General features: G+C 40.9%; 1 protein-coding gene across 2 annotated transcripts in view; it reads left to right on the top strand.

The window, feature by feature from the left end:
* The first annotated feature begins 236 nt into the window (after nucleotides 1-236).
* Nucleotides 237-11569, top strand: part of khdrbs3 (KH domain containing, RNA binding, signal transduction associated 3) — a 127974-nt gene continuing 116641 nt past the window's right edge. The window contains exon 1 of one of the 2 annotated variants that reach the window (XR_009676217.1): nucleotides 237-715. Coding sequence is in view for 1 of the 2 variants with exons in the window: in XM_061060465.1 (XP_060916448.1) it covers nucleotides 625-715 (91 nt within the window). In the remaining variant the exon portion in view is untranslated. The remainder of the gene's footprint in view (nucleotides 716-11569) is intronic. The other variant, XM_061060465.1, reaches the window with a different exon arrangement.

Here is an 11569-nt window from a genome sequence, read left to right as displayed (position 1 = left end):
ACACAACATGCTTTGTTAGTTTTAATGCTGGCAGACATTAGACTCGTGTACTTTCTTCAGCTCAGTGTTTGTGAAATGCCGCCCATGTTCATGATAACTTTATGATAATGATATCGTAATGGCGGGACTCAGCACCGCGGACAGCTCCCGCGCGTCGCTCCGCCCCCTCCCCCCTCTCTTCCCCCGCCCCCCTCTTTCTACCGGCTGCGTGTCGCGCGTGGCATCCAATAGCTGCAGCTGCTTCACTTTAGCTCTGCATACAACAGCGTGAGCCTCAAAGAGCCTGTCCACCCAGAAAGGAGAGGGACCCCTTACTCCGGTACAGTGATGCGAAGCGTGGCTCTGCTGGCTGAACAACACTTCCATGGGATAAAAGCTTCCGGTCACATTTAACCACTAATTGTGTGTTTAATGTTGCACGAGGACCAAGCAATGCTCTGGTAGCGCGAGCGCGAATGACACTATTGCCCGCGTTTTTTGCCTCCCAAAAGATATACGGAGCTTCCTTGGAGCCGTTTGGACATTGAGCAAGTTTTGTTTGTTATTTTCTCGAAATACACTTGAGTCTTTTTCTTGGACTCCCTCTCCCCCCCCCCTCCCCCCCCCCCCGAGCCGAGGACGGAGATGGAGAGCGAGAAGTACTTGCCGGAGCTTATGGCAGAGAAGGACACGCTGGATCCGTCTTTTCAGCACTCCCTGCGGCTACTGGATCAAGGTAAATATCCGTGGTTAAATACTGATGTAAACAGTTTAGCTGCGTGAAAACAGTGCGAGTCTAAAGCACTCTGTTCAGGTTTAACGCTTGGTGATGGGCTGCAGGCTACATGACTCCACCAGCCCGCCTACTTCAAGTTATAAATAAGAGGTTTGTGGGTCTACTTACAATTTCCTGTTTGGTCACACTAAAATAGCGAGGTCCTCTTAGCATCATTGCTCTTTTGTCAAGTTGTTATTGAGCTAAATGTGCCATGTGAAGCCTTCTTGATGAATTAAGGGGGGGGGTCAGGTTGGACAGAAGACTGCCCTTGCTACATTCAAAGCCCTGAGGTCAAGAAACTTTTGACATGCATTGACCAGGCATTTAAAAAAGGACGTTATTGACACTTTTAAATTAGTGTTTTGTTGCTGGTTTTCATCTTGCAGAAACCTGGAAAAATACTTACGAAGGTAAGAAATAACAAAACGAATATGTCAAAAAGTAGAGCCAGCTGTTTATGGGTGGAATCAGCAGTGAAATACCATTTGACATCCCACTTTGTAGGCTGCAGTCATCCCTGTCCCATGCAGACGTGTGTAAGCTGTGGAGGAATAATCACACTTTTATTTAAATGTACATGTGTGTCCTCCTTTGAAGAACTGGACGTGACTGAAATGGATTCATGAACGGATGGAGCAGCTCGCAGACTGCTTTAATTAATCCGTTGCACAGCCTTCTGCTTTGAAGCTGTCGGAATTTTTTGCAAACACTCCTTCAGACGCAGCCCCGTGGAGCTCCTCATGTGGGAAGTGCACTGTTATAGCATCCAAGTGCCTCCTTCAAGTACCACTCATGGGCTCTGTCTAGAGTCTAGAAGACTGTTGGCTCTGAAAGACAACACGCAAAGAGAAGCTGCACTGTAACCAATTCTATTGCAGCCCCTAGAAGCAAGCTGGTTTTATTCAGTCAGCCGTGTCCCCTCTGGTCACTGCTTTCCAAACTTGGAACACCAGGAGATCCTTAAAAGGGTTTCCAAAGATGTGAGGCATTAATTTAATTTTAATGTTGTTTACTTGCTTGGAGTTTACAAAAGTGACAGACTATACAGTAATAATGACTCTTATTGAACCTTTTATTTGAGTCCAGCGTTACTTAAAGGCTGCTGATAAATGTACTTTCAGTGATGATTAGTCTGTTGTGCAGGTGATTTAACTAGAACTTAAAATTTAGAAATGTCAGCTAACAATTTCAGGTCACCTTACCACTATTTTTTCTTATTTAACACATTTTATTTAACACATTTTAAAATATATTTTCTTGCCTTTAATGGATAGCACAGCTGAAGAGAGACAGGAGATGTTGGGAGGAGAGAGTCTAGGATGACATGCGGCAAAGGGCCGAGGTCAGATTCAAACCCATGGTCTCTGCGACAAGGACGATAGCCTCTGTACACGGGGTGTGCAACATAACCACTAGACATCCGGCACGCCTAAACACTTATTTTTTAAAGATTCATTTTCATGTTCAGCAGTTTCAGGATTTGAGTTTGCAATTAATTGTTATCATTTTCCCACTGTCTGTTACCAGTGTGTCAGTGTTTACAGTTCAGAAACATGATAGTGATAGAAATGTTCTGTGACCTGCCTTTGTAGCAGGGAGGACACATCTTAATTTAAGAATCTGCATATTTTCTTTGTCATTAAATCACAGTGGAGTAACATTAAGTAGGAACATACTGAAAATGTCTCTCACTAGTTTCGGCAAACATGGGGCCATTAATAAGCCTGATATTCCATTTATAAAAGCTGCTTATAGTTATTGTCAAGCTTGAACAAGGAAATGATTGGCATTTAAATGACGCGAGTATTATCGATCGTGAGATTAGGCTCTGATTTGTTTAATGTCGATCAACTTATCGACTAACTGGCTGGGAAATGAAAGAAATTAAGTTACACTTTGACTTTTAACACAATAATTCCTCAGTACTAGATTTATTCATGTGGATTTTATATATTTTTGGAAAAAAAGTAATTTGAATTTTAATCTGCTCATTTGAAAACCTCCTAGAATTGAAAAAGGGCAAAATGTAAAATTCCACCTTCACACAGTATATGATCACTTTTTTAATATTGTGATTTATAAAAAAACTGGCCGTGTTCTCATTGAATCACTGACTGCTGCTATTCATTCAGTGTATGCTGGAGTAATGGATGTAATGGCCTGACACTATCAGTTGCAGATGGAGTCTCATTTGAAAGAACAAAGCGAGGTTAATGCATCTTGCAGTGAGCTGATTCATGTACAGTAAAGGTAAATGTATTCCAGTCGGGGAGGGAGATAAGGCTGTGTTTTACTCAGCACTTTTGTTATCTGCTGCTTTTATTACTCAAATCTGGGTTAGTCTTCTTTTCTCGAAGAACACATATTCACCTAAAAAGAAGTGAATACTGAACACCAGTTAAAAGAAAACCATTTCTCCTCTGTTAAAATATTTTATCCATATAGCAGGTTCTTCTTAGTTATAGCCGGATTGGCCTTTTCAAAAATCCAATAGAAATGATGGAATATTTAGAGCATGAGGCTGCACAGCTGAAAAGAGTGTAAATGCTTCCCCTGTGTTTTTCATTTTAAATAGTTTAATGTAACATGAGCTCTCGAAGTAACACGTCCAAAAAAAGTTAGTTTGTGATATATTTGGTGAGGGCAAACACTGCAGTTGGACACCATCGCAAGCGGCAGAATTAATCCGTGACATTTTATGAAGTAAGCAGAACTCTGCGGTGCACAAAATTTGGCCGAAACAGTCTGCCACAACTCCAAAACTGTAAATACTGTTATCTCTCTCTTACACAACAGATGGAACAGGATGAGGCTTAATAGAGCACTTCTTCTGCCATCTTGCTGATGAGTTCTGGACCTGATTATGCAATTGGCAGGGGATGCAGAGAACACAGCTAGAGTAACTGGAGTTACTGCATGCAAGCGGTGACTATGAGATTATTCCAGGTCCGGAGAGACTCCCATTGAGGAGAAATTAGGGGAGCATTGTGTTGTGAGCTCGGGGACAGGGTGGGGGCTTTGATGAATTTGGGTCGTTCGCAGTGCTCAAGCCTCATACAGTCTGCAGGAAAGACACTTGGAGCTGGAGGAATATCTTAAGCCAAAATAAGAGCCAGGCAGGACCAGCAGCCTGCATGGAATAAAAAAATCCTCAGCAGAATACTAATGACAGGCTTCTAGGTGCAAAAACACCTCCGGAGGCATGAAGTGCATCTGTTATTTACATGAAATCAGCGCTGCTCGGCAGAACACGGGGGCACAAGGGCTGCAAGCAACACTTTTTGAAAAAAAGAAAAGGCCGTTACACAATTTTTTTGGAGTAGAGTAGTTCTTCTTGACCTTGAAAATCATAATCCTTGGCTGTCACTTTATTTTTTAAACCTCCAATGTGGCAAAACTCTGGACTATTGTTGTTGTCTTTTAAAACAGAAAAATAGCTTAGCTGTGTTAGTAGGTCATTACACCAAAGCGCTAGAAAAGAAGATGAGAAATGTGTGGAAAATGTTAGCTAACCTGCTAAATGAAACCTTTAGAAATAGGTATCTGCTGGTGGTGTATTTGATGCATGATTCAGTTCCAAATTAATCAAAGAAAATAAAGAAACTAAATCCATAAATAATGTAAACAAAGTCTTGATGTAAAAGAAAGCTAGAGGCGTCCATGGGGTGTATTGGGGTGGAGGGCATCATCAGAAAATCAACCTTAAAAAACAAAACAGGGGATCATCGTTCATCTTTAGATTATACATATTCAATGCAGTTAAAAATACTCTGCAAAATTAAATTATGTAAGAAAAGAAATACTAATGTAAGCACTGTACAAACAACTAAAAAGCATTTTTCTAATGTGTCTAAGTGTTTAGTAATATACAGTTCATGCTTCTAGGTTACATCAAAGTACTGCAAATATCATCGTTAATATTATCTTTATCGCTGTAATTATCCCAGCTGTGAAGATTTTGTACCATTATAAAGAAAAACCTTTTTTAATTTCCTACAAAGCTTGAGTAAACAGTAACACGTTAAAAAAATGTAAAAAAGTCACTGCCTGCCCCAGATGTATTCTGTTTGTTCAGGAGGAGGATGCGGAGCAGCGTGCAGCCCACTCTGAATGTTTCAGGACCTCTGGCCCAGTTTGAACGTCCTAACCTCGGTGCTGCACAGACGCTCCACATCCAGTGCTTTTTAATTGGATATTCCACAGCGGGAGCCCCGCACAGTGTTTGCATTACATTAGCTGCCTCAGCTAGCTTCCCCATAAAAGAAAAACAATAACAAAAAACACACACATTATCTGCACAAACTGAGCAGGTGTGAAAGGCATTCCTATCCTCCGATGCCCCATCGTTAATTCATACATTTCCATCTCATCAATAGCACAGTGGGGTATTTTTAGCCGTGCTTAAGTTTTGCTTCGAGTGAGCGCAGTTCCTGGGTTAGAATGCCCAGAAGTGAGCAAAAATAAGCTTTGGCAGAGGATCAAAGGCAGAGTTATCGTTTTGTTGGGGAAACAGTGCTTGATAGCGATAATGATCTGTGGATCCTCGGCTGGCCGACACGCTGAGCCACACAGTGAGGTAGAGGCGCAGCCGCGGCTCTGAACCTCGGTCTGAAGCAGAGAGCCGACTAGTGATTTGACCTGCTCATGTAGTGAACTTGCAAGTGAACTGTAAGAGGGCAGACAGGGGAGCTGGAGAAACCCGCTCTGCATTCAGACAAGCAGTGGAAGGCTGCTGAGCGGTGCTGTGGGGAAGAGGTGTTTGCAGAGCTCTGTCTCTGCTCTGCTACAGCTCCCACTGGAATCAATGTAGGCCAGGACTAATGCAGGCAGACCCCCAGCTATAAAACATAACAGCTCCTCGTTCACAGACGCGACAAGTCACTGGGCTGCATTGATTTCACTGCTAATGTGGGGATGCATGTTATAGCAGCAATAATGAGCTGTTGAGGCTGTGATCTAGCTCTTTTTATGGTTAAAATGTCAAACCTGAAATATTAACATGAGTCATCTGTTTTTCCCCTGTGTGTAAACACAGTTGTTTTACAAAAAAAAGTAGCATTTCACTGTTGGAAAAAGGCCATTTGCAGTCATTTCCAGCTTCTCCTGGATGAGCATAATTGGCTTCGTCTAACAACTGGAGAGTAGCAAAATAGAGAAGGTGGGTTTTAAATAAATAAGCAGCTTAATGTCTGACATGTACTGTTAACACAGTTTGTGAAAAAAATAAAATTCAACTCCTCAGGCAAATAAATTAAACCCAGACTGATGACCTGTTGCTAGGTCTTATGAGGCTGGTGTGGGCCTGTCTTGGATATTAATGTTTTTTTGACAATATGAAAATATTTTTCCCCAAGAACATACATAACATAACGTTTCTAAATAATGCACTGACTCCATTTCTAAATCTACATGTTAAGGAATATTAACATTGCCAAGTTTGTTGATTTGCTCTGATTCATTGATTTACAGAACCTGCACCACCACCTGCAGCACATGTAGCTAAACAGACAGTGGTTCTCACCAGAACTGGTTGACAATGGAAAAAAAAAATCAAAAGCATTGCACAAGCAAGGATAGGTCTATTTGTACTCTAGCTCAAACATTTACAATATTGACCACCACATCGGTATTTTCAGAATTTTAACTCCATTACACGCTCGCATCAGTACCTGCTTAAAATATCTTATGAATTTCAGACTGTAACAAATACAAACAAAAACCCAAATACAGAAACACTGTCTGTTGCTGTTTGGATGGAATCATATGGTGTTGTTTTCCGCTACATGCTGTCTATAGCTGAGCTTGGCCTGTGTACAAACACCTTTGCACACACCAGGGCACTGCTTAGTGGTGTTACGGATCACAAATCCCACGTTTGGTCGGATCACTGATTTTGATCTCGGATCGATTTTTTTTTTTTTTTTTTTTTTTTAGAACAACCATAATTTCCACTCCTCAGCTAGACATGACTCAGACTGTTTTACACGGACTACAAATCAAAATTATTCTCCATGAATCTCAGTGATGTATCTTCTATTTTCTTCACTATAGGCTTTACACATTGCTGTAATTCCAATAACAATAGTAGAAGCAGTTGGACCTGAACCCGAAACCCTGAACTCTCTTAAAACATTCTTTAAAAATCTGTGTACAGCTGACTGTTATATAAAAAAATGCATAATTTTAAAAACAGTTTCCTGTTTATAACCCCCCATGCATGCACCAGTGATTAACAAGACTTCTACAGAAGTCTTTTAGTATTTTCTAGTATGAGCTACGTTTAACATGGTTCATTTAGCAGATGTGTGTCTCTGTGAAACCTACAGCGAGTGGTTTGTGAGTCGTTTAGGAGCTATATCTTTAATTTTTGGACCGGACACAGCGTTCTGTATCTGAGTTTGTCTAAGTTTATAATAACAGACTACGGCAGGCTTTAACATTACTAATGGTAAGCTACTGAGTGTTGTCAGACGCAGCAGCCAGCTGTTACCTGCATGATGCAGACTGTGAGAGAGTGAACGGAGAAAAGACAAAGCAGCGTTTGAAATATTAACGCTTTATGACCCCTTGCTGTGTGAAAAGTCTGCGAAAATTATATTTTAAACTACTTGAATGTCTTTCTGTCTGTATAGGGGGGTCAACATGACACAACAGGCTGCCTTTCCCGCCCACTGAGACTCTGCACGGGGACTTAGCATTAGTATTTATTACAGGCTACACCACCTTTATATATTTTCCATCAATCTGTGGATCATGTGTGGCCCAAACCCTGGACCATGAATGGTTGGTTTCAACACCAACATTGCTTGGAACCTAAAGGCTAAACATACTTTTTTTTTATCTCTGTGAAGTTGGTAGTGTAAAACACAGACATTGGTCCTTATTTTGATGGCGTAATGTTTTCTGTTAAATGACCCGGGCACAAAGTGATTTGGGGAGTTTCCTACTACATAAACTAGCTACTGTATGTGGCACATAATCTGGGCGCTTAGAGAGGCACAGGTGGCAAAGAATTTGGTTGGTTGATAATAAACTGTGTGTGTGGAACAAGCTAAGAGACTGTGCGTTGGTACCTTGCCGATGTATGTCCATCTTTTTACTGTGTCTCTAAACAGCAAGAGCAAACTGCACCGCAGACCTTAGACTTTTTTAGACCAGGTTTTAGGTGGTCTAAGGCGCAGCCATTTTCAGCATCCTCAAAAAAATAAATGCTTCACCTTTGCATCTGACCACACCTCAAGACAGACACGCTCCTGGCGTAAGGTCATTTGCTATTCTTGCAACATTAGCGCTAGGTGTAAAAAATGACGGCTGCGTCAGGTGGAAATTGTAAGATACCTTCACTGTGCACTGAGGCGCTATGAAAGGGTGTACGAAAGGACCAGTGTGGTTGATTGGGCCTATCTTCACCTGGTGACTAGAAACATAATTTGAATGTTAACATGTTCTGGATGTGTAGACCGATGATATTTTCCTAAAACATTTGCTTGATCATTTTTCTTAGCCCTTCTGTGATTTTAATCATCTTGTTTGAGTTTTGCAAGTTCTCAAAAAAGAGTTTACATCAGCTCAACAATGTAACAAACATTTAACTCTTTGCTTTACTAGGTCAAACAATCAACACTTTTTGGGTACCTTGAAAAGGTGTTGATAGCATCAAGCACTGAAAATGCCAAAAAAAGCTGATTTAGAAGCTGTTTTTGTGAGGGGAAAAAACTTGGTATGTTTCATGACTGTAATATCAATCAGTAAGATAGAACAACAAGAAAATATGAAACACTAATACACAAAGAAGTTTGCACATTTTGTTCAACATATCTGGAGAAATTGTAGCAACAATCAAATCTTATTAAAAGCTTTCACTCCACTCCAGCTGTTGCTGCATTTGGTCTTTCTCTGTATCTCTAAAGGGATTCCATCATTGTCCATTCAATCACCATATTTCACTGGATACAGCCTCCACCTGGTGCAACGCTTGCCTGTGGCTCAGCTCGATCATTTTATGTTGGGGCTGTCAAATTTCCATGTTCAACATGCTGCTGGGGTAAAAAATGCTGCATTCATATTTCAAATGCCACATAGACATGCATTTTTTCTCCATCTGCATGCATACATAGCCGAGGGTCTGGCTCAAGCCGTCTGCTATGACGGCTATCCAAGAGGAGACTCTAAATTAAAGTGGCTGTGCAGCCAGGGCAGCTTAAATAATGCAACCTGCACTTGTTTAGGCAGGAGTGTGCGGAAAGCTGATGCTCCAAAAGTCTTGTAAGGTGATCATTTAGTTGCTAAGTTTTTGATGTGGCCGGATTTAGATGAAAATGGTGCTCAACCAATAAAACTTTATAAACTTTTATCATAATTTCATCTTAAGTATTACCTCAAATCTTTTTTACATATCAAAGACACATGTTACACATAACCTAAACCCTATCAGCCAAACATAAGGCTGTCACAACACCAGCATTTTAAACTTAGATAGATATGATACTAGTACAAATTAAATTATATTGATAACTCTTTTGTTACCATGGCAACAAAAATATGTGCAGCCTCCACAGTAAAGTCTGCTATGCATGTAATGCATCATAGAAGAAAACCTAACTATGGGTTTCACATGGGAATCAAACCTTTGTTTCGTGAATGTCAGACCTGTTTTTGTTTAGTCCATCTCCCTTTGATATCTAATCTAATCTTTTCTCCTCCTTAAATCACTGAACTTCAACAGCATATTGAAAGATGAGATAGAAAACTATGTACAGAAACGATACAACAGGGTTGTGTGAAGTGCCACATTTTGAATAATTGGGCCACTGTTTCCTTCTTTAATGAGTTGGATTGAGAATTGAATGCGGACTTTCTGTACTTTTTTCATTATTGGCTGGTAAGACTCTTTTAATTGAGTCTGCCTACCAAAAATAGTTTTGGACAAGTCCAGCAGGCAGTCCAGATCTTTAATTGCTGTACAGATATTGAAAAGAGCCCTGCCATCACCTGGACAATAAGGCCTTTGCTTTAGCTGTCCCTGCAGCACTTATAGAGACCCATTAATAATCATTTTATTGGACGATAATGCACCCTGCAGTGGTGTCCAAGACAGGACGTAGACATAGACAAGGATTACACTGGATTAGTTTGAAAAGCAAAAGAAACCCCTCAGACTGTATCAATCTGTTCGGTTAGCCCGAGGCTGAGAGACAAAGCGAGATGGGGATGGAAAAACGAGAGAGAGAGAGAGAGTAGGAGCGAGTTTGATGGTTTGGCTGGGCTGTAGAGAAAGCAAGAGTGTCTTTCCTCGGGGAAAGGTTATTTGTAAGGGGATTGTACTAAAGTCAGTTACAAAAGGGAAAATGCAATCTCAGAGTTGGGGACAAAAAATGGAGGTGGCGAATGTAATGTGAATTGAAATGAAAGGGGGGGGGGGAAGTGGTTATGTGACGGCCGTCAGGTGTATTCTATAAATTAAAAAGTTAAGTTTCAAAATAAAATAAAGAACTTCTGAGTCTCGGTAAACCACTGCATCACCCCATTCTTCAATACACCTATTACAGCATTTTCTGTTTACAGGTGAAAAATGAAGAAGTGTTGCATTTATGACTCAATAACTGTCATAACTGATGAAAGACAAGTGTGATTTTCCACTTCCTCTGATGATAGTAGTGGGGGAAATTCATTGCATATTCATTTTGACACGATGGAAGCCTTCCAAACACATCCTTTTAATATGAGAGAGCTTTATTTTTGTGTCACTTTAATAGAATAAGAACAAGATGTATTTACAGCCTTTTTATTATTCTTTTGCTGTCTGCACTGAGCAATGTTTGAGCTAATATTTGATTTTGAGGCTTGTTTTTTTTACTTGAACGGGGTCCTTCTCATGTCCCTACCTTGATCCCCCCCGGCGACAGCCCTGTCCCTCTTCTTTATTTATGTCTTTTTATGTGCTTGGCACCTCTATAGAGTGGATTGCACTGGATTAGCTTCTCCGCCTTCCCAACTGATCCGATCCATTTTGTGTAATCCAACTCAATTTAATTATGTTTATCGTTCCACCTCGCTGGTGCCGAGGAGCAGCAGCACACCTCGCCTGAGATAAGCCCGGGGACCTTGTGCCTTTTCGCTGGCAGAGTGTCTGCCTGAGCCTGTTGCTTTACAAACAGATGGTGTAAGTCACCTACACTCCCAGTAAATACGATGTTAGGTACAATATTATGATTCAGAGCTTTCGCCTTAAACATCTTTGTGACATGGAAAAAATATCCAAGGTTAAGATCGCAACCTCCTTTTTTGTTGTTGCTGTAATGGGAATTTGTAACGTTTAGCATCCGTCCCTCGCCCCCTCTGATCTTGGGAGAACTTATGTTGCCGCTCTATATTCAGCCTTCTTTATTACTTCAGTGGGTCTAATCCTTGGCATTAGATTTCAAAAGCTTACAATAGAAAGCCTCAAAATTGTATTTTCAAGCTCTCTCTAGTCAGTGGGCACAGTTTAAGAGCTCAAAGATAGCCTGACCATGTTGAGAATTTGACATGTAGCAATTTTTTGCGGCGAACAGTGTTATTTTTTCCCCTAGTTTAAATTTATTTATGCCTCAAGGGGACTGATGTCAAAATTCTATCTGAATTTCTAAAAGGGAGAGAAATGCCTCAAATCCAGCCTCAGACACTCGCAGTGTGTGTGTGTGTGTTTGTGTGTGTAGTTAACTGCACTGAGCAGCAGATGTTTCAGGCGAGTAGTGAGGATGGAAGGGAAAGAAGAGACCCTTCTCTGTTTACTGTTCTGAATGCTTCTCTTTCATCTGCATCCCCTCCACT

The sequence above is a fragment of the Labrus mixtus genome, chromosome 16, assembly GCF_963584025.1.
Source record: "Labrus mixtus chromosome 16, fLabMix1.1, whole genome shotgun sequence".
Lineage (NCBI taxonomy): Eukaryota > Metazoa > Chordata > Actinopteri > Labriformes > Labridae > Labrus > Labrus mixtus.
Note: the sequence above shows the minus strand (reverse complement) of the source record. Positions and strands in the feature narration are given on the sequence as shown.